Source organism: Tursiops truncatus, chromosome 6 (genome assembly GCF_011762595.2).
Source record: "Tursiops truncatus isolate mTurTru1 chromosome 6, mTurTru1.mat.Y, whole genome shotgun sequence".
Lineage (NCBI taxonomy): Eukaryota > Metazoa > Chordata > Mammalia > Artiodactyla > Delphinidae > Tursiops > Tursiops truncatus.
The window spans coordinates 76735347-76759285 of NC_047039.1; the positions used below are offsets into that span (position 1 = coordinate 76735347).

The 23939-nt window shown below is 44.6% G+C and overlaps 1 protein-coding gene across 5 annotated transcripts in view; it reads right to left on the reverse strand.

Moving 5' to 3' along the window:
* LOC101332338 (transducin-like enhancer protein 1) overlaps positions 1–23939 on the reverse strand; it is an 89958-nt gene that overhangs the window by 19384 nt on the left and 46635 nt on the right. For 2 of the 5 annotated variants that reach the window (XM_019948927.3, XM_019948926.3), the window contains exons 9-16: positions 19779–19884; positions 19303–19385; positions 12822–12938; positions 8993–9046; positions 8357–8509; positions 6820–6964; positions 5599–5789; positions 4055–4131 (exon numbers count right to left, since the gene is read on the reverse strand). In XM_019948927.3, coding sequence (XP_019804486.1) covers positions 4055–4131; positions 5599–5789; positions 6820–6964; positions 8357–8509; positions 8993–9046; positions 12822–12938; positions 19303–19385; positions 19779–19884 — 926 coding nt within the window. The remainder of the gene's footprint in view (positions 1–4054; positions 4132–5598; positions 5790–6819; positions 6965–8356; positions 8510–8992; positions 9047–12821; positions 12939–19302; positions 19386–19778; positions 19885–23939) is intronic. The other 3 variants (XM_019948929.3, XM_019948930.3, XM_019948928.3) reach the window with 2 other exon arrangements.

Genomic DNA, 23939 nt, shown 5'->3' on the forward strand with positions numbered 1-23939 from the left:
GGTCCTCTATGCCTAGTCAGCAGATTTTGATGAAATCTGTAGAAGAGAGGACAGGAGGGAGGTGACTGACCAGACTGTAGTAGGCAGATGGTGTGGGAACCTGAAATCACATCCCATAACATAGGGCTGAAGCAATGGACATACTCAGACAGAAGAGACCCTTCATGGAGAAACGGTGGTCTCCAAATATCTGCAGAGCTGCCTGCCCTGAGGAGGATGGAGTAGCAGCACGCTGTGTGGTCTCGGGGAGCGGGAAAGAACAGGACAGATAGGTAAAAGTTCCAGGGAGACAGATCTCTACTCAAGGGCTGGAAGAGTTTTCACACAGCCAGGGAAAATGAGTCGCCATCACTAGAGGCACTGGGTCAGAGATGCGCAGCCACTCGGTGAGGCCACTAGAACCACAGATGGGCATTCACACTCGACGCACTTTTTTTTTTTTTTTTTTTTTGCGGTACGCGGGCCTCTCACTGTTGTGGCCTCTCCCTTTGCGGAGCATAGGCTCTGGACGCACAGGCTCAGCGGCCATGGCTCACAGGCCCAGCCGCTCCGCAGCATGTGGGATCTTCCCAGACCAGGGCATGAACCCGGGTCCCCTGCATCCGCAGGCGGACTCCCAACCACTGCGCCACCAGGGAAGCCCAAGACGCACTTTTAAGGTCCCTCCAGTCCCACCTGCACTCTCCCGGCTGTACCACTCTTCGAGGGCACTCATGCAGCTGCCCGTGAACCCTCAAGCTCCCTCTCTGTGCTGGGAGCCCACTGTCCCTCTACTGGCACCAGCCCACCCTCCCGGCCCCCTCTGCCGGGTGGCCTTATCCCTCCTGCACCAGCTTCAGCTTCCTGCATATCCACCCTGCCCCAAGGAAGGCCTTCCCTTCCTAACTCTGGTCACTCTCTACCTGTCTGCCTATCACCCACCACTCTGCCCTCACAGCACTCAGCATTTGTCGCAAACTTAACTCAAGCATCTACTGTTCCTTTAACATTCCCCCCACATCAGTAGGCTCCCCCCAAAGCCGGAAAGACAAACGTTTTCTTTCCTGGAGCACGGCAGGCGCCTAACACACAGTTCTCCATCAAACATCCACGAAGAGCCTCCGTCTGTCCTTCCCAAATATTACTTCGACTGGTGTTTCTCAGAGAATGACTCTCGCAAACCCTTTACCACCTTGTTCACTCTACCCTGGACACGACGGTTTGTCACCATTCCTCTTATAAGCCTCGCACAGACGCTGCCCAGTGTGGTCGGCTGACATTCACCGTTGCCCCCGGCGAGGTGCTCACTCCTCAAGACTAAGTGTTGAGAAACTTTTACACAGCAGCTCAGAGTCAGTTCACAACTGCTGGCTCTTGTAATAAAAAACTGGGACGTGTATTCTGTATCTTTTTTTCCCCTATCCATCTGTATTTGTCTGTTATAAGAGTCTCAATCTTTGTCATGTTGGGAAAAAACTGGTCTGCTGCCATCATAGCCAGTTTGAGAAGACCACCTCAGGCGGTATCACTTTACTGAACGATGAAAACAGTACGTCCTCTCATACTAATTAACGGATTAATATGGGGACTAAGACTGTGTACGCAGCCCAGGTCCCAGACCATGGGCAAGTTCATTTTTCCCTCTGATACCAATTTACTCAATCTTCCTCCCATGATATGGCTCACCTTAAACTTGAAAGAGAATCCAAAAAAATGTTTTAACTGTTTTGGAAAGCAGCGACCCCTCAGATCCACAGCCCAGTGCCCGTTTTGACCAAGGGGAGAAAAGCACCGTCATACCTGAGTCTCACAACTTTGCCTCTCTGCCCACTATCGTGGTCCTAGCCTACGCAGCTGTGAACACAAAGAAATCCAAGGTTCTCACAAGTCAAAGACATGACTATTTTGGCTCCAGGAAGCGTGACACCAGTACTGTCATCCACTGAAGGTGTAAACTGTATCTAACTGCACACACAGTTGTTAGGAACTGGGTCTAAGTTAACCCTCCCCCCCACACCAGCCCTGAGGACCAGCTCTGTGGCTCTCAGCTCTGCTCACCCCATGCCCTCTGCCTCATATTCCACATTCGGGGCGGGGCGGGGGGGCTTGGCAGCTGGAAACTCCCCACAGCTCTGACTCCTGAAACTGGCTTTCCCTAATGGTTCGCTGAACTTGGCCTTAGCTACCTATTATTTCCCTGAAGATTCATCAGTTACTGTTAATTACTGCATCTTGGCTCAACATTAACTGGTTGCTCGTTTTCTTCTTTATTTTTTGGCCACAACTTGCGGCATTTGGGATCTTAATTCTCCGACCAGGGATCGAAACTCTGCCCCCTGCACTGAAGCGCGGAATCTTAACACTGGACTGCTAGGGAAGTCCCCATTTGCCCTTTATCCACCCACCAGACAGTGGGACACACAACAGCTAGCTACACTGCCAGCAAAACCACAGGTAAGAAATACCCATAAGTGCCCTGTGGCATTCCAGGCTGGACACAGGGGGGGCATTCCCAAGAAAACACAACATAGTAGTTCACAAGTATTCAATCGGAAAAGATCTACCAGCTAAGAAAGGATATGCGATGCCGCCCCACCTCCCCGTCCTGCTCTTCCCTGGGCCTAGATGTCACCACAAATTCCTAACATTGCTACTAGCTCCTAGTATAAACCAAAGCTTCATTTCATCATGAGTCAAATTACCGTGAAACAGATATTATAACGCAGGGAAAGAGGAGCAATGGGAATCTGCTTTCTAAAAGCAGATGACGGGGTAAGGAATTCCATCTTTCCTCATGCTATTGGTTTGTCTGATGCAAGGCTGCAATAAAAACCACAGAAGGATGACCAGGTAGTTGAACGGACCACTCAAAATAATGCAATATGCAACAGATGCATGAGTAATAGCTGAAAGAAACCACTCGGAGGTAGAAGGTATAACCAAAAAAAAAAAAAAAAACCTGAAGGCCTGTGACATGTACCTCTATTTGGAAAAATCAATGAGTTGGAACTGGCTTTGCCATCTTCTATCCTAGGGGAAGAGAGTATTTGCTGAGAAGTAAGACAGACTCTCACATTTCAGGTTTGTTTTACTTTGGGTGTTTTTTGTTGTTTTTTTTTTTGCGGTACACGGGCCTCTCACTGCTGTGGCCTCTCCCATTGCGGAGCACAGGCTCTGGACGCGCAGGCTCTGGACGTGAAGGCTCAGCGGCCATGGCTCACGGGATCCTCCCGGACCGGGGCACGAACCCACGTCCCCTGCATCGGCAGGCAGACTCTCAACCACTGCGCCACCAGGGAAGCCCTCAGGTTTGTTTTGTACAAAAATTGAGAACTTTAGGAATTCTTTGAAATCATGTTTCTGATACCAATATTATGGAAAACAGGTGATTTTAAGTGACCCTGGAAGAATAACCAACGGGGCTTTTTAAATTCTGAAGGCTCTTTTGCCCTTTAACCTACCTCTCCTGCTTCCTCTCCAAAGCCACGTTGCACTTTATAATCTCTCAGAGGAAGGCACCCAGCAAAACTTTACTTGGGGTTCCTGGGGAGGGGGGGTGGTCAACCCCCGATGTTGGCATCCAACAGAATGTACCTTTCACGGAACTCCCGTTTCGACCAAAATAAGGAAAAGGTGGCACTGAGCCGGGTAAAGAAACAGCACGTTTCCCATTTCTGAGATTTCAAGTTTGTGACAGCTTATTGCCCACAACACAGTCCTGTGGAAAATCTCCAGCAGCTACCCCCTAACCAAATGGCAAAGCCAAGCAGCTTTCTGGGGAAGGGTCAAGCAAGGAGGACCAACCGCCCCTGGCTCTCGCCTCCCTCCTCGCCCCCGTCCCCAACAGCTTCTCTCCAGAAATAACTAAATGCATGACATCATCCACAGTGAGAAGACAGAGGCGTGACACCTACCAGGTGCCTATTTATAGCAAGTGTTAGCACTCCTCAGGAAAAGACACTAGAAATCTCCTTGGAAACGCCCAAGCCTGTGCTCCCTTTGGAATTCGAGTCTGCTGATACCCATGACTAAGTAACCGCCTTTACAGTAAAACCGAAGAGTTAGAGGTACTTACGGCTTCCCCCCGGGGATTCCTGCCAGGTTTGGAGGGATCGTAGGTACACGCATGTGAGGGGGAGGATCAAACCCAACCTGGAAACAGAATAAGGCATCGCACACTCAGTTTATGCAGGGTAGGCACTTTGTGACACCTCTAAAGACTTTTCACTAGAAACTCAGAAATCCCCAAAGCAACAGAAACAGAAACAGGGACATGCGCTAGCATTTCTCAAAAGAACGAGCATAATGCAAAAAAATAATACAGCCGCCTCTAAATACCACAAGACCCTCTTTTGTGGTAAGTAGGAAGGTGTGTGATTGATCCGTGCATCGAGAACCAGCTTCCCGTGGTAAATACGCCCTGTGGACTTAGGATGTCCTACCTGTCCAAACAAGTACAAAGAGCAATACGCTGAGTCAGGACAACCTATCAACTGCGGCACTATCGACGTGTTAGGTCAGATAGTTCTCGGTTGGGGGCCGGCCTGGGAATGGCGGGATAATTAGCAGCATCCGTGGCCTCTACCCTCTCAGTGCCAACAGCATCCCCCAGTTCTAATAAACAAAAGTGTCTCCAGATATGACCAAATGTCCCTAGGGGGCAAAATCACCCCGTTTCATACCACTGGTCTAAGTCATTGCTTAGAAATTCACGCATGGACGCTCTATTTTGTGCACCCTAACGAAGGTACCTAGTCCCTCAGCTGTCCCCTTTGCTTTAAATTATCTCGCCCTCCACTGCACAGCCTTTCCTAGTAGTACAACATAAGGGAAAAAACAATGAACTTTACTATCACCCCAAGTTATTGGAGGTAATGAAGAAGGGAGAGGAGAGAAATGCACGTGACATGTTTCAAACAGCCAACAGAAATGATTTAGGGACTTTCATCTGCTATGAGTTACAATCTAGTCCCTTTTCCTGATGCAGTTAAGGACTACACAGTCAATTTTCCCCTTCACATGCAGTTCTGTCTCTTCCTGGTCAAACATGAGGCCATTTACACAGTGGGAGAAGGTAGGACAAGAAGGAGAACCTGCCCCACGGTTTCAGTCCCTTTATGTTTCTCCCTGTTGAGCTGAGATCACTTCTTACACCTAAGTCACGCTGTTGGGTTTAAAGAATAATATAAGCATGGAATGAGAAAATTACAGCTCCTCAAATATTTTTTTCTAAGAATTAAAGAGAAAAAAAAAAAAAACAAACAACTTCAAGAAACGAATGAAAAGGCTTCTGTGAGCTACTTGAGTCATTTCATCGCCTTCCAAAAAAAAAAAAAAATCTACTTTGGTGGGAGAAAACCAGATGTCCCCTGAACCGCTGAAGTAGCTCCTAAACACTGCCTTTTTTCATCCACAAAAACAGTAAAACAAAAAGCATTTGGCCTTAACTTAATGAAGCGGCATGCCGATGAAGGCGGACAAGAGGGAGGCGGGCGCAGCGAGGACACTGGGTCTTTGTCTGCAGGCGTGGGGACTGCAGGCCGCTGGCCGCTCCTTGGGTCCCGCCCGCCCGCCTGCGCCCACCCACGGCTGCCTGCCTGCCATCCCCGCCATCCCTACCATCGGGGAGCGCCCGTAGGCCACCACGGCGGCCGCGGCTGCGGCCGCGCTCATCTGCGGCGACATGTTGTGGAGGCTGGCGTAGGCGGCGCTGGGACTGGTCAGCTCGCCGTTCATGCCCGCGTGGGGCACCATCCCGAAAGGCGCAGGGTACGGACCCGGCACCGCCAGGGGCGTCCTCAGGCCGGCCGCTGCAAGGAAGCACAAGCTGCACGTGACTCACCTGGCCGCTCAGGTCCAGCCTGACCATCAGTTCCAGGGTCCTCTTCAGTGCCTTTCATTATAGGGAAGGAGGAGAGAAGGCTGGGGGGAGCAGAGGGGTACCGACTCCAAATCCTACACAGGGTCCCTTCTTCCCTGGAGCTGAATTCATCTCGAGGAAAGAATGGACCCCGGGGGAAGAACTGCCCACATATTTCCTCCTTGGTCGGTACACTGGGCAACACTGCGAACCAGGGAGATTAAGCAGCATCACTGTACCCAATTCACAGAAGGCTAACCAAGGCACAGGCACTACCTGTTGACTTAAACTCCAAAGAAGGTTCTCTTGATAAAATCCAAGATTTCTCCTTCAGCCCAAATTTTCCATTACCTGCTACCAATTCCAAATGAAAACCTGATCCTGGATTTATGTAAACCAGAGCACAGGTTTAGGGGGAATATTCTGGGGCCTCTCTTCCTCTGGGCCCAGAGTGTTACATTTTTCCTTTGCCAGGGAGGAAGATAAAGTTAAAAGTTATGAGTTTATTCAGGGGCTGGGGTCCCAGTGAAACCCTCCCAATTTCTCCTGAAGGAGAGACCGTGATTCCTGAGGGATATACCGGCAGAACACTGGCCAACTAAAGCAAGCAAGAAGCACACTTGGGCCGGTCAGACAGGCTGTTTCAGTCAATATTAGCAAACTCAGACACACAATGATAGTTTGGTAAGGAGCTTACATGCGGAATAATTATCAGAAACTTTATTGAAGTCCCTGGGATTTGGATTATTTGGAAATAAAAGAAAAGCCAAATGTAAACAGTCAGAGACTGAACAGGGTGCAGCTGCTGAAACCCAAGGACAAACATCTGTTTCTTATCATGGCTTTTCAGAGATAGGAAGGAGGGAGGGGGGGCAGAAAGTGCATCTCATATTCACGAGGAAACTGCATGAGAGCTGAACTGACGAATCAAGTTGGGAAAGGGAAAAACAAAACACAGCCCACAAGAGGCAATGCCCTACCCGCTTGGTTAACGAGGGGGTCCATGGCTGGAGGCTTGCCGAGGCCTGGACGCAGTCCTGGAGTGGCGCTGGTGCCCGGCGTTGGCATGTCACTCCGAGGTGTCGGTGTGCTGGATTTCAGAACAGGCGTGCTGGCTTTTTCATGCTGGTATCATTAAACAAATTAAATGAGTATTATTTTTAATCCAAGCCATATTACACAATTTATCACAACAGCAGCTGGGACACTGGGCACCTTCTAGCTACTCCCGCAGCCAATTTTCATAAATCCACACAATGTTGACAGCATTAACTTGTGAGGGAGAAATGTTGACCTTTCCTCTTCCTGCCAGAATTAAAACTCTAGCTAGAGACACAGAACATGATCACACTCCTTCCTCCGCAGATTTTATTTTAAAAAGTATTTTTTCATCAGGCTTGTGGACTTTGGATCTTGGCCAAGTTTGAAGGATGACCACCCAGAGGAAAGTTCCCGGTCACTCAGAAGCGACTGCCCCGGTCATCGAGAATATCACAGGGAGGACCCCCTTTCTACCTTTGCTGCGTAATGGCAGTGGGATTGAGACTAACAGTGAGAGGCAGCGGAGCCATCAATTTGATGAGAAGCAAACTGGCATCTCAGGGGCAAAAGCCCTAGACCTAGTCCTATCATTTTGAGAGATGTGCCTAAAAAAATAACTCTTTGGCATTCAGCAGCTGCACCCATTTGCCAACGTAACCAGAGTGGACCCACTAGTGCAGGGGCCTTCAGGAGTCAAGAGAGTAACAGGGTCACAGGGCATCTTCTTCTGCATCTTAACCCTTCGTGTCCCTTTAATCATAGTCTGAGAAGCACTCTGGGGTAGCAAAGAACATGGGTTAGAGAGACCCCAGCTCCCTCTGGCCTTGGATCTGACGAGCTGTGCAAACTTGGCAAATTCCTCCAGCTTCCCTCCCCATCAGTGAAATGGGATAATGCCTTGAGGGACTATGTAGGGATTAACTGCAGGGTTGTTATGGTGCAGTTATGGTGAGTGAAGAGATGAGATACTCCACGATGTTTGTTGAATGACTGAAAGCATGAATTGGCCTGATGTACCCACATCCCCCCCCGAGTTCCAGGCTTCCCCTGGTGCCGCCTTGAGTACATCACCATCTGCCCAGCAACCCAATCACAACATGACCCAACAGGGTGGGTCAGTCTAAAACCAGGGGAAGTGTACCGCTTAAGAAAATGAGGACTCCTTAGGACCTAAGGCATTTGAACCATTTGCCAACTAGGAAGTTGAGCCTATGCCAGGAACATATCCCCCAAGTAAGAAGGAAATGGGCATGGAAGCTTGTTATCTCTCTCTAATCATGGCCCAAAATAGACGACCCAGAGGGCAAAAGTAATCACCATGGGGACAGAAAGCAGAATGATGAGCTTCACTTTTAAACCCTTAAAAATGTAACTCTCAATTAGTAAAAACCCCACATTTCAAATACTTTAGGGAACCTCTGGTTCCCTGATAAAACTAAACTGCTAAATAGGCAAGTGACAGTTCTTATGACCTACCAAGCTCATTTCTTTGGATTTCAAAGAAGTGGAACTTCCCGAGGAGGCGGTGGATGCCGGGCTGCTGGAGGCGTCTTTCTTTAGCAGACGGTTTTTGTCGATCCCATTTTCCCTGGGTGAGTGGGCGGGGCTTGCTCGTGGAGACGAGGGGTCCTCAACAAGCACAAGCAAAGGGCTCGTGATTTCACTTAGAATGGACGGATCTTTCCACACCAATTCGCCAAATTAAAGGAGAGCCCTGAAAGTCCTTCAGATTTGGGGGATTTGAGGGTGTGCACCTAATACTGCTATTACAGTGAATAGGATGGTGTTTGCGAGTGCACCCATGAAGACACCATAAAGAAACAAATCTAGAAATAATCGTATCTTCCCTCATGCTCAGATACTTTGCCCAGAGGGCACGGGACCGAAAGGAGCACCAGATACCAACTTAGGAATCCAAAATGGTTAGGGAAACAGATTTTTTTTTTTAAAGGAAACAAAAGTTTGTGTCGGTTTTAGACACTTATTGTTCCATCCACGAACAACCATTAAATCCTTAACGTGTAAAGTTGCAAAAGACCAAAATATGGTGGTTCCACTTCCTTTCTCTCACAAGTCACTCTGAAAATAAAGTTTGATAAAGAGAATGGTTACCTCATTAGACACATCCACAACTAAGTTGTCATCACTTTTGTCACCATCGCTGTCCTGAAAAAAAAGAAATTTTAATGCCATTTACTAAAGGGTTTGAGGCTCACTTAACTTTCTGTAGCTCTTGGTAGCAGACAGACTAGCAAATGACCTGGGCTCCCTTCCAGAATGCCAGTCCTGGTAATTAATACCACCGTCTCCCCTTCGCATCTGACCTGGGGACGTGCAAAGACCCAGGCAGGAAACTCTGCTGCAGCAGCACACCAGCTAAACAATCACAATGTGTATACAACAGGTGATGGCAAGCTGTAAAACTTGGCACACAGTAAGGGCTCAATAAATGCTTGCAGCAGCTGAATCTCTCTTATAATCTGAAATCTGCGTATCCTTATCTCAGAGATCTTTCCCCACTGGATTTCAAATTAAGAACACAATTTCGGGCTTCCCTGGTGGTGCAGTGGTTGAGAGTCCGCCTGCCGATGCAGGGGACACGGGTTCGTGCCCCGGTCCGGGAAGATCCCACATGCCGCGGAGTGGCTGGACCCGTGAGCCATGGCCGCTGGGCCTGCGCGTCTGGAGCCTGTGCTCCGCAACGGGAGAGGCCACAACAGTGAGAGGCCCGCGTACCGCAAAAAACAAACAAACAAACTAAAAAGAACACAATTTCACGTCATTGATTTTTTTGTGTATCACCTTGAAGGCTGCCAATCAATTCTAGTGTTCATGGACAATTCATAATTATAAAGACAAACTTGAACCCTGTTCCCATGGGGTTACTAGTTACTACAAAAAATTAAATAAAGGAAACAAAAAACTACAAACAACAAAGCTGGCTAGTGGTTGGGATAATGTACCAAGATCTAACCTCATGATAAGAATAAAGCTCTTTAGCAATCAGCTTGGAATATTCTTGAGATGGAAGGAAGATAGGATGGCAGTATCTGGAGGGCCCTGGCATCCTACATTAGGGCTTTTAATGTCTTGACATGAAGCCATAAAATTGGCTAATCAGAGGAAACTCCAAGGTTGCACGCACTGAGTTTCAAAAAGCTTCAGAAAAGCTGTTCAATTTAACGTGATCACTCCTAAATCAAATTCAGGGCAGGCTGAAGAAGTCTACTTTCTTAGCCAAAAGGCCTTATATGTCTTTTAGTACAGAGTAATACAATATGGACATACGGAAAAATAAGTTATCGCAATGGGTCCTGTTCTCAAAAAGGAGCAGGCCCCCGGCTTATGATCTACACAATTCTTTTACTGATGTCACTGTCAAATAAGAATACACAAATAATGTTTGAGACATATTAGTACAAGTGCAGGTGTCACCCATTAGCTTTTTGTGGCCCCCAAGTCCAGCTAGAAAGGTACCCTCAACTCTAAATTCATGTCTTAAATGTTTTATCTAGCCATACCTAAAGCAGTAAGTGTGGGAGACCCAATTTACTTTCTTCAGTAATGTGTTACTAGATATACCTTTAGTCATCGTTATAAAGGCACCATGAAATTCACTAGCAATAACAAAAGATTACAACCAATGAGGAAGCCTGGGTACTTAAAAATAACAGGCTATTGAAAGAAATATTTTCATGCAATAAAGAAAAAATTAATACTAAAGAAAATTTACTTTCTCTTAGTAAAGCCCACAGAAAAGCACAAACATTGTCGGGTGTTAAGAAACCCAGGGTGCGGGAATTCCCTGGTGGTCCGGTGGTTAGGACTCCGCACTTCCACTGCAGGGGGCATGGATTTGATCCCTGGTTGGGGAACTAAGATCCCACATGCCACATGGTCTAGCCAAAAAACAAAACAAAACAAAAACGAACAAAAAAAACCACTGATTAAAAAAAAAAAAAAGAAAGAAACCCAGAGTGGTGGTGACTAAGTATAAGCCAAAGGGGATTCCCTTTAGGAAAAAAAAAAAACCCAGTATAGAAATAGTTAATGTAATGTACAGACCAAACTGGCAAAAGGTAGCAAATAACTAATTTATTATAACGGAACTGTGCAGTGAGTCCTTAAGTAGTGTGAAATTTAAATCTTAGCTTTGTACTGGACCCTTCTGCAAATATAAACCTTCACGGTACAGTATACACCTGTCATCAAACATCTAAGGTCTGAGTCCTTTGCCCCAGGTTCTCCAACATCATCTCAATATATCACCCTCAGCTACCTACACAACTAGACATACCTAGTACAAACAGGTTACAAAAAAGTCATGCAGAGCTATGGATTCTAGATCCCTCACTACTAAATAACTTATCTACAGAGCAACTCGGAATTCTATCATTGGCAAATTTGCAAATTTCTGTATGTCGTGGACTTTCTTGACTAGCTTATTAACAGTTGATGCCATATATAAACGTACTTGTGTGGGATACTGGCTCTGGGCAAAAGATAAGGGGTAAATATGTGCTAAAAAGGCTTGGGCTGTGGTGGGGAGATCAACAACTTGAGTTCTTGGGATGTTATTATGGTACAAAGTATGGACCAATTTGAGGACCTCTGGCAAAATATCCAATCCTAGGCTCTCGCTTTGGGAATCCTAACATGGTGATGAAGAGCATGGATCCTGGAGTCTGACTGTCTCCAGGCTGTGCCGCTAATTCTGACCTTGGGCAAATCACTTAAAAGCTCTGTGCTTCACTTCCCTTATCAATGAAATGGAGGGATGATACAAAACTCACAGGGTTGTTTTCAGAGTTAAATGAAACAAGCCACGTAGAAGCACACAGTACCTGACGCTAACTTGAGATGTTGCCCAAGAAATGTTACCCACAGTTAGCCATTGGCTTGCGCCAGCCAGCAGAAGACAGAGGTCTCGCGCGGAAATCTCCGCACAGCCTGCACAGCAGCCAGCCAGGCATCTGTCAGCTGCAATGTTTATGACGCCGAGACCAGAACCAATGGCCATTTGGCTTGGTTTGCTCTCCTCATGAATGTGGTTTTAGCTACATCTAAGTCAAGAGTCCTCACATCCAGTCGTGTGATCTCATCTGTAGGGTTTGAACGAGATACCCCCAGTGTTTCTTCCAGGTTTTTTTTTTTTACCATGGACTTTTATCACTACACTGCTCCCTGTGGAAGAGGACGAACTCTGCCTTAAGACATGATAAGAGCTTGAATATATTACCAGAATGGCATTCAAAAAGGTAAGTTGGTGACACCGAATTCTTGCCCTTGTTATTTTAGCAGGACAGGCTACCAAATTTGCAAGGTCTAGGACAAAATGAAAATGCAGGCCCTAGCCTCAGAATTGAGAATTTGAAGAAGGTGGAGAGCACAGCATGAAACCAATGGTGAGGCAGGGCCCCTGCAAGACCAGGGTCAGTGCAGCTGCACAGGCTGCACACCACGAAGCCAGCCCTACAATTTTGTATTCCCTCTCATGAGTAACTACGGCAGAAAGCCTAAAATTTAATACTAAGCCTGGCAGATGCATAATTTACAGCTCAAGATGGAAATAATATCCTACAATGTAAGAATCTATCCTCTTGATACTATTATTATTTTTTTTTTTTTTGCGGTATGCGGGCCTCTCACTGTTGTGGCCTCTCCCATTGTGGAACACAGCCTCCGGACGTGCAGGCTCAGCGGCCATGGCTCATGGGCCCGGCTGCTCTGCAGAATGTGGGATCTTCCCAGACCGGGGCATGAACCTGTGTCCCCCGCATCGGCAGGCGGACTCTCAACCACTGCACCACCAGGGAAGCCCGATACTATTATTTTAAGGGATGTGAAATTGTCACTAAGATCTTAGAGGTCCTTTGTATACTCACTTAGAAGCTGAGCAAGGAAGCAAACCAGTATTATTTCAAGTCCTTTATTTACTTACATAGTGGCTGGAGTCCTTATCGTCCACCTTTCTTTTTTTGATGTCATTGGAAAACTCAGGTCCATTTCTGCGTTTATCTGTGCCTCTTAGACTGTCTGGGACCAAGAGGGAGTTACTCTGCAAGACAAAAAAAATTAATCAAAGATTTCTTCCCAGGTCTCCTTGTACACATGAAAACCCCACCTGGATGTGATAGCTGGTTTAGAAAGGTGATGCCTACATGGCCTTTCATTCCATTTAATTCGTCTCATCTGAAGACTTTGATGGCAAACATTTATAGAGATTTAGGCACTTAAAAGGGAGACCCTGACTATGCACTCAAGCCGTCCAAAGCCTGGTGGATCCTCCAGGCCCTGCTCACTTGAAATGTTCTTCTGTTCTGTTTGCTGTTAGAGAAATGGGAGCCTGCTGTTCATATGCGGATGTGTTTTCATTCTTTCCCACTGAGACTCCCTGGTCAGGAATAAGAATGGCCTATGAGCAAAACCTGAGATCACTCTATTAGACATATTCTGTGACTGTAAGAGTCAATGTGTGCCTCTCTAAAAAGACACAAAGAGAACGGGTGGGATTAACAGCATGGTTTCCTAAAAGGCAAATCACATTTTCCACAGTCACAATGAAGGAACTCTTTTGAGTTCTTCTAATTTATTGTTGAAAATAAGATTTGGTGTTCCTTGCCAAGAGCACTGAAATTTAAGACCCAAAGCAGGAATTCCAGCCAGTGAATCTTCAACAGCAAGGCCAGCTCCCACACACAAAAGCGGGAACAAGGACTAATCTTTTCCACAAACCACACAGGATACTTTCATTCACATGTGCTGAGTATGAACTGTTGACCCAAAGAAAACAGGCATTTTAGATATTTGAGGGTCACATGACACGATGTGACATCCCTTCAATTCCCATCTCCCCTCGGGGCTAAAGCATCAGAACATGTTACAATGAGTTCTTTTAAGTGCGGGATTAGCATACGCAAGGGGGCAATTTGTTCAGTGGTGTGTTACTGCCTTGAACAATGCTGAATGGGCTGTGCAAAAACTTTCTTTCTCAAAGCCCAGATAACCTCCATTTCTGAAAGATGTTGAAGAACTAAGTCGGGGAGTCCAGGGCCAACAAACAGTAATGCTACCTTTCTCTGCCACGATATAAAATAGAAGGGGCCTGGGGAAACCTTTAAGTTAGACCATCTCTAAAGCAATAGTTACGTACCATGAGCAAATCTTTAATGGTCCATTTTTAGAGGCCATGGATGGGTCTTCGTTCCTAACCAGCCCAAGGAAATTAGCCAGGTGGCTGGCTCTCAAAACTCCCCCGTGAAAACCGTGAACCCCACCATGGGAACGTTCTCAGCTCAACCACACACAGGAGGAAATCAAAAGTGGGAATCAGAAGGCATTCTGAAGCCTCTTTGCCCACTTCAGAGGCTGCCTCTGAAGCAGCTGAGCTCTCATTCACGACCGTTCAAGCTGCACAAATGCCAGGAGGCTTACATAAAAGCAGCAGGGAGGGACCAAGGCAATTCAATATAGAGAAGCTCAGAATAACGTCTTGAGCTCAGTGTGGGGCTGAAAGGTGAGCTGGCTGGATCCCTGAACTAATTACATTGGTAAATATCTGCTAAAAACTAACCCCTCTGACCCAGACCCACAGCCTGACAGGTCGCAGGAGACTTAACAAAACTGCAAAGTGCTTACATGCTGGGGAGGGGAGAAGCAGCTTGAGCTCATGTGGAAAAAGTGTCCATACACACCTGTCTGTCTTCTAGATTATGTCAGCCCCCAAGTCTCCTCCTCCAGACTCAGACCAGCTACATTAAGGTCAAGGCTGTATCATATTCAACTTGACATCTACCCACTTGCCCAGCAGAATGTAGCATAGAGTCGGTGTCCACTCACAATTTAAAAGTCTCTTTCCCCGGGGTCCCCTGTGTAGCCCTCCTGCTGTAATTAGCAGGGGGCATCCAAACCACTCAGCCATCCAAAGACAGCTTTTTAATGATCTGATTTTTTGAATGTCAAGTGGTACTGTGAACATAAAAGTAAACGACACGCCTATTAGGAACAATGCAATTTCTGCTAGAAACAATAACGTTTCTCTGGCTGGACCTGTGAGCCCGTCAAGCTTTGAGGCTTCTGCGTCTCCATATCAGAAGTTAAATTCCCGTTTGAGCAGCTTTAGTGAGGCCTGTAATCTGAATGCGTTTTGCAAAGCTCTGAAAGTTCTTCTAAATTTAGATGGGGCTGATAATTAGCACCCTTGCTTATCTGAAAATTGGCTCCATTCAGATGGAAGATTGAGACAAGTTACAAAACGAAATGTCTCATCATACCTTTGATGCTGTACAACTGATTCAAAACAAGGCAGCAAAGAGTATGGGCGGCAGAGGCCTGGGAGAGCCACAGTCCAGAGTCAGGGGGTGCCTGGCTCACGCTGCAGCCCCAACAAAGACGAACCACTTTCTTTTACCCTTGTTCCCATGAAACTTGCTTGCTGTGTGTAATTGTCCCTGACATCCTCCAGCCCTGACACTGCTTTCATTGTTGTTCTTGACTTAAGCAAATAGTTCCAGCCTAATGGACTTCATTTGCTGTTGGCAACAAAAACAGTCTTGCTTAACTACTGCCTAGGTGACCCTAATCCTCTTGGCTACCTCACTTGCTCCCCAGAAATCCAAAAGTGACTACATGGGTAGTACTGGACGTCTCCTAATACCATTAAGTCTTCTTCCCTCATGCTGCGTTTTGTTCTCACGTACCGTCTTATGTTCCTCAGGGCTCAGAAGTGGAATACAGTCATTCTGATGGTTGTTCTGAGCCACTTTACACATATTTTGAGAATGCGTACTGACTGAATATCCTTTGGATCCTTCAAAATTTAGGGTTTTACCTTGATTTGTTAGATTTGAACGAGGAGAAGACAGACTCAAATTTAACGTTAAAATTTAATATTTAATCAACATTTAAATGTTGATTAAAAGCCTGTTTGTGAAAGAATAAAACTGAGGTTGCTTCGCTTTAAGTTACTGAAAAAGTCATGCATTCTAAACACTGAAGATAATTAGGACCAAACTTCTCAAGACGCCAAAGCAACCTTAACACATATCCAGCCTCTTCACCCTCCTCAGTTTATCTAGAGGATGTTCAGAGGGGAAGGCAATTTGCCTAAAGTCAAGAAGCACTATCCATTAAGGCAACTCGCCTGTGCTCCCGGAAGAAGTGATTTTTAAACTCAGTTTATACACATCAAATACTTGGACCCAAATACTTGACCCCCAAATACTTCCCATTTAAAAGTCACATTGGCTCTTTAACCTATTGAGCTTAATATTCTAATGTGACATAATAATGCCTACTGCATGCTATCTCTGATTGCCCCCACCTCCTAATCACAGACACATCTTGATTTACTTGGTTAGAGGCCCACCATAACAAAATTGTGAACATTTAAAAAAAAAAAAAAGAACATTTTACAGCCTACTTTTAAATGACCTGAAAACAGTCCCGAGTTCCTGGCTTTCCACTCATGAATCCTGCCCAAGGTGCACACTAACAGAGACCCCAGCAGAGAGCAACAAAGCAGCCCAGGTACTCACAGCACTGGCTTCATGCCACATCGACCACCAAGAATAGTGGTTCCACAGACCTATTTGCTGCTGCAGCCTTCTCTTCCCAGAGTCCATATCTTGAAAGATATGTATCGACCAAACAGCGTTCATCAAGTAAAATTCCCCTTTCAAATTTTTATTTGCCAGAGTTTTTTAATCAACATGAGAATTAGTGTTACCACACTGACTGCTATACTCTAATTCTAGCCAAGAAACTTGATGTTTTATTTCACCTTGCAGCTGGTAAAAGTTAATCATCTCCCAGACTTTTTCAAACGCTGTAACTATTGGGCAGACTTCTACAAATGTTCTGAGAACTGGGATTTCCAGACTGTATATAAGTTTTCCTTTGTTTAAAAATTTTCTTAAGAACCAAACAAAATCATCTTATTTACCTTATGTCTTCTACAAGAACTCAAAGTACAAGTCTTATACAGCCCATGGGGGATATTACAAATCTGAGCATATCAAGATCTAAAAGCCCATTATGTCTTCAAAACAAGCTAAAATTTGAAAACCATGATGATTTTCTGCACCTAACAAGTTGCACACGTTGACGGGAATAGAGCCAAGTAAAACGATAAGGGGAGAGGCAGACCAGACAAGTCTCTGAAGAAAACAAGAGACCTCTGAAATGTTCAGTACCAGAGACAGAGTGTCCAAAAGACCTGTTAGCCCAACAGGCATGCTTTTCTCTCCATTTATATATATGAGACTACACATGAAATGACTTGATGAGGTGTAAGAACAGAGAAAACGTTATGAACCACAAGAAGGGACCCATCCCTCTTAAAATCTGAAATATCTGAGAACCTAAAACCTCAGTGGGCAACTGCACTGACAACAGACAAATCGTTCACTGTAGTTACCCTGTGCTTCCTGAGGGTCACTTCCTGCACTAACAGTGATGTGATGGTTAAGAACAGGTACAAGGGCTTCCCTGGTGGCGCAGTGGTTGAGAGTCTGCCTGCCAATGCGGGGGACGCGGGTTCGGGCCCTGGTCTGGGGGGGTCCCACATGCCGCAGAGCGGCTGGGCCCGTGGGCCACAGCTGCTGGGCCTGCGTGTCTGGAGCCTGTGCTCCGTGGAAGGAGGGGCCCGTGCACTGCGATGGGGGGTGGCCCCCGCTCGCCGCAGCTGGGGGGAGCCCTCGCACAGAGGCGGGGACCCAACACAGCCAAAAATAAATAAATAAATTTATATATTAAAAAAAAAAGAACAGGTACAAGACTGAGCAGAAAAGCTGCTCAGAAGAGAAAAGAAAAAGTAGGAGGTCTTCCAATATTACACCTGGTGTGCACTCCTTGAGTGGTCAGATCCAGAGCACCATTTCCCAAATAGGTGAACCATGTTTTATAAAAACACACACCAGAACCGTTCCCTGCTGAGTGGGCACATGTTAACTAGAGAGTTGGTGGCAATGTGAACCCAGTGGGTAGAACTGGACAGCGTATTCTCTTAAAGTAAAAATAAACATGCAAACACACAAGTACTGAACCATACCTTCATATAAGAACTTACCATGTAAGCAGAAGAGTCTTTTGAACTTCAAAGAGCATTCAGTCGAATCGGAAGAAAATGTCAAGAGTTGGACCCTGTACCACCTTTGTTCTGACCATTCTAGACAATCATGTTTCTATTTCATGCTCTGAACACCCACCCCCTCAAGACCAAGGTAAAGAGACTCAGCTGCTTTAATATGAATAAAAAATAGTCTTTAAAGTCTTGTTCCAAGAATTTTACTTTTCTTTGGCAATTTAACAGGAATGGTTGTTCATGTATACAGAGGTATCTTGGAAGGTAAACTCCAGAATATATAAAAGAAAGCATGTTTACATTGTCAGTGTGGCCAAAACCCTTTATAGGAGTATTCATGTATCCTTCATCTATCCTGAGACCTCAAAGCAATTCTTCTGCCAACCGAGTCTAAACCTTGAAGCCACCAGCAGCAAATGTGAAAGGAAAACCCGTTCATGGAGACAGCAAAAGCGAGACAGGTTTCCCTAATGCGAAAATAATACACATTATTCAAATGGATTTCTTTAGCTGCCATGCTAATTCCCCTTGGGAATGGTGTCCTCCTCACAGGAAAAGTGTCTGTGTCAGAGGTACAGATTGGAAACTCATGACACCTCATTTATCCTCAGTTACACTAAGGCAGTGGGAACCTAATTTGCTAGCGCACTCTACACTGACAATTAACTTCTCGGTGAACATTAAAACAATGAGGTAAGGACGCACCCCATCACATCTCTGCGCCTCTCATCCACACCTGGTACCAATTAAGCCATCACCCTGTGTGGTACTTCGTGCTGCAGTCCAGCTGGTCATTCAAGTATTCTGTGTGACAAATGCATTTTTAACCTGTACGATTAACGATCCCCACTTGTCAACAGTGAAGAGTGGAAGCAAGTGGAGACATGTGGAAATGTGGAAATCACATCTTGGAAGACTGGCTGTGAAGCAGGCCTAAAGGATACATGTCTATTTTTCATATTGTTTAAAGGCAAAATATGTGAAAAAAACAAAGAAACAGGGTGTTCTTGCACCTCGATCTAAGAACTTGGCACTGTCGGGCGCAGACGGGCGACACAGGAGGATACTCGGAATAAAACGGAGCCAGACATACACACCCAGTGAGTATTTGGGCTGGAAGAAGTACTAAACCACAAAATGCCTTCGGCATCGACTCTCTACAGCCACAGCTTGCCCTTCCACCCTCCTTCTCCAGGTAAAACAAAATAAAACCAATAAAAAATTTTGGAGCTCATAACAAATATAACTGTTTAAAAATAATCTTTAAATGACCTCGTAACACCTTCATTCCCCTAATCAGGACCGTGGTCACAGCCAAAATCAAATTTGTATTTCAAACCTTTTCTAGAAGCATGTTTTCGAAGTGCTCTTCATTCTCCAGCCCCCGATGAGATGCTTCTACTGCAAGAAAAGGTCCTGAAACTAGAAAGCACTGGGTCAGGACTTGACTGTGGTATCTGGATATCGGACGCCACTTAACCCATCTCTCCTCATCAGAAAGACCGAGACACAAAGTTTATTGCTTACTGTGTTCTAGAGGGAATACTGAAGATGATGATCAGGCCAAAAGGAAAATAAAAGTTTACAAAATCTGCTCCAAAGGGTGGGCATTAAGGTTTCTAATTACAGAACACAAAATGAAGCCTAAAAAAGTTTGTGGAGGGAGAAAATAGCCTCTACCTGCTTTCTGTTTGTTTAAAGATGCCCTATCCTCACTGAGATCTCAGGGAGGTAAGACCTGAACATTCTCTGGTCACGCACAGGTCCTGACATCCGCCTGGCAAGCTCCGGCCCCACAGCGAGCAGACACCTCACCTGGCACAGGAACACGCCACTCCCGACAAGCAAGAAGCTGCCAGTGCTTTCCTTCCTTCAGGGGGTCACCCTTCTCGTGGCAGTGATGCTGGTTTTCCCAGAAGATCTACGTTTTTAAGCACAGAGTTTTAAATTCTGCCAGAAGAAAAATCTACTGAGGCAACCACTTAAGAAAACTTAATGTTTTCCGCTGCGCCTTAATATTGAGATTTCAGGTGATGCATTTCAGTTTTATCCTTTATCTCCAGGCAATTCCTTGACATGAGTCAGGTCAACAACATTTAGGCGAAAACACCTCCTCCTGGTCCCTGTTTACCTTTGATGAATTCGAGCACCGTGAGACTGATCGAGTTCCTAAGAGGCTGGGATGGGTTTTGTTATGCTGACACACTAAGAATCATTAGGAATGGTCACCGGTCATGTGAGCCCTCACCTCCACAACAGCCTCACACATTTTTTAAAAAGGAAACCACAAGTAACTACGTTGACGGTGACTAACGACGCATCTACTGTTGTCAGGGAGGACTTTCCTAAAGGCTTGCTACGGTATGTCTGACGACTTCCCATTTGCAGTCCCTAAACCCTCACCCTGCAGACAGCCACCATCACCACTTTACAGAAGGATGAGAAATCTTGCCTGTGCAGCCAGAACTCCACTGGGGGCTGCCTTTGTCCAAAACCCATGTTCTTTCTATCATTGTCCCCTTTCCCCCCCACACCCACAGTGCCACGGTCCTCAAGAGCCACTGGGAGACGCTGTGACATTCAAAAAAATAAAATTTCAGAAACAGGCCAAGAGTGAAGTATTCCCCAAAGCAAGCCTCACACCTTATTTCCTCCTTGCTCTCTATACTGCTGAGTGTCGTCTTAGAAAAGAGTGAAGGGATGGGTGGTCCGTAACTAGGATCTGGTCCTACCTCTGCCAATAAACTAGTGAAGTACAACAGCTAGAAAAGAAAAAGATAAAGACACCCCCTTACATTAAATAAAGTGATGGCTGTCATAACTACTTTTAAATAAGTTCTAAATGTGAACATAATTTTAGAAATGTTATAGGAATGGCAACAGGGTCCCTCAGAAAGACATGATCTAAATCTCCACCTCTGTTAATTAACTATATGACCAAAGACACCCAACCTCCTTACTTTGGTGTCTTATTGAGAAAATGATGGTGACGCACCATTTTGACCTCTGAAGTAGATGAAAAGTGCTTAGACTTTTCTGGGCCAGGAACCCCTTTGGAGAATTTAATGCATGTTATGATCTCTCCTCAGCACTATGTAAGAGCACTGACCCACTCTGCATACAATTTTAGAGGGGTCCCAGGACCTTCTGAAGTCCACTAGGAACCCGCCTTAGGTCTACAGATCGTCCCTGTCCTGAGTCTCTCCCACATAGCCCCCTCAAGTCTCCTCCCTCTTCCAAATGTTCCAAATAGCGATCACATGAGTTAGATATTTCAGTGCTTTTCGTTCAACACATAATTTGACTTTGACATTAAAAGCTATCACTGCAAAATGGCAGCAAGTATACGCAGTGCCTCAGCCAGTGCCTGGCACATAGTAAGTGGTCAATAAATATGCTAAATGAATGAGTATTTAAACATCCATTCTACCATTTTTCTTAAAACCCATACAACTCCGTGTCAATTCTCTAACTCCAGGTCTTTCAGGTAGACGTATTTAAAGTGCATTCCCTTCAGCCAAAATTTAGTGCAATTCATCTTTAAATTAATTGGGATATCTAAAGTTTTTATTACTCCTGAAGAAGTAAAGGCTTTTGTTAGGTCATTTTTTTGCTCAGTAGTAGCACTCTGGTAAATAGGCTTATGTTAGAAAAAAAAAAGGTTTGCGAATTAGAAAACAGCCAAACAGCAAAATACACCTCTCAAAAGTTACTAGCTTTATTATTCATCCCTTTCAGAAACAAGAAACTTAAAAATAGTGTCCGTATTTTCTCTCTGTTCTTAGCACCTTTATTTCCTGGGTTTTACATTAAACAGGTTCATTTGTTTTCCTACCATAAAACCTTAAACCAGCAAATGGAATAATCTGTCACTAAAAATAAACATAAACTATCTATGAACCAGTTTTAGACTCACAGATAACAATCCACACACACTCACACTCCCTCCGACATAAGTCCCTGATTTTTGCACTTGATAAAAAATATGTTTGTTCAACATAGAAGGAAGGGCAGGAAAAAAAAACAAGACTATATGCCAGCCTAGAATTTTTTAGAACTCCTTGGTCTTCTTTATGGCAGAGGTTCTCAGAGTTTGGTCCAAGGACCCTGAGGGTGTCTCTCTGTGGGCAGATTTCTTCCAATACTTAAACCGAAACAATGTATGGCAACAAAGAGAATGCAGAAGCCGAGGAGAATTCAACTGCCCTCTTTTAGGCCAGGCATTAAAGACATCTGCAAATGTGCAAAAAAAAACTAAACTACTCTTCCCACTGCAATTTTTTATTTTGGGAAATAGTTATTTTTCATTAAAAATGTTATTTATGCTAACACAAGTAGCTCTTTATCTGTTTAAGTGATTTTAAAATGTTTTATTTCTAACCCAGAAAATTTTCAAAATATATGACACACATAAACAAAAGTTCTCTGGGGTCATCACTTACTTTAAGGGTAAAAGATTCTGAGACCATAAGGTTTGAAAATCGCTGCCCTATAGCCACTGCTCTTAACCCCTCGATGAGTGAACAAACAAAACAGCAGTACAGAGCAATGAACTGACTTTATCTGCCAAGTAAAATTCAACTTCTTAATTCAAACCACTTTATTAAACAGATAAGTACTATAATATTTTAGGAGCTAACAGTACACATCATCTCATTACCCACTGAGTCTCATATTTAATTTTACACAAAGTTTGAAGAGAGCTAGTTAATTTTATGTAACTGCAGCAAAATCCCACTTACACGGACAGTGAACAATTTAATTCCTCTCTACAGACTGAATTAAATTTTTAGATTAAAAATTAGTGTCGTTTCTCCATTTTATATTATCATTACCATGAGTTTTCTGTAATAATTACACAGGAAACTCAGCATATATACTTATTCTGGAAATACTCTTTGAAATTATTATTAAGACTTGACAAAAATTTGGTGTGAAAAAGGAGACATGCAAATAACACATTAAGTAACCATGTATTTTATATTATTTTATAGATTGGTTTATGCAATGTATCTACCACATTTGGACTTAAAAGTTCAGATTGCTAACTCAACATGGACTTACAAACTAAACTAACTAGACTTGAAAACAATCCACAGGTGCCTGAAACTCAAGAACGATTTAGTACTTCTTTAAGGGTACAACTCATTAACCTTCGTCCACCTCCCCCTCACTTCCCCAGTCAAGTTCTTGATTACATCTTCCAGCCAAAATTACACACAGATTATTAGACATACTCAGAAATACAGTCATACCGAGTTATGGAAAAATGCCTCTACGAGCTTAAGTGTGCAAATTCTACTCTTTCCTGCCACTGGCATTTCAGAGAGGCATACACCATGGTATCCCTTCCACAACTGTCTAGAACTCTTGCTAAAACTTTCTGCAGCCTTGTATCTTCTAGTATTTTTGTTGCTTTTCCTTGGTTCTTTGAGAAAGGGCTTGTGATACATATACCTACATATCCCTACACATCCCTCACTACAGATATATTTCCTATATTACCTTACATATAGTAAGCATTCAATAAATATACCGTGACGTAAGGTGGAACAGTAGTACTGATAACATAAAGTTGAAATCAAGTCTCAAACCTAGAATAAATTCAATAGATTAAAACATGCAGCAGACTAATGCATGTGGGCATTCCCAGCATCATCTTCTGCCATCTCTATTCTCTGGCCCAGGATTAGGGTTTTTAATGTGATACTCTATTGAATGAACATGACAGAAAAGATGACAATCTATAGGGACACTGAAACAGCAAAATAGAAAGGTCACCTCCATAAATCAGTTTACTTAGGTCCATACTTTCGGAGTAGGTAATTTTATTCCCTAGATCTAATTTTTTTCTCCCCTTTTCTCCTCCCAACATTTTCCAAAGAAAACCTACCTCATCCTTTCACCATTATCCATTCCACCAATACATCCTGACACATGAAGTAAAACAAAGCTCTGTCCCAAAGAGAATTTTGA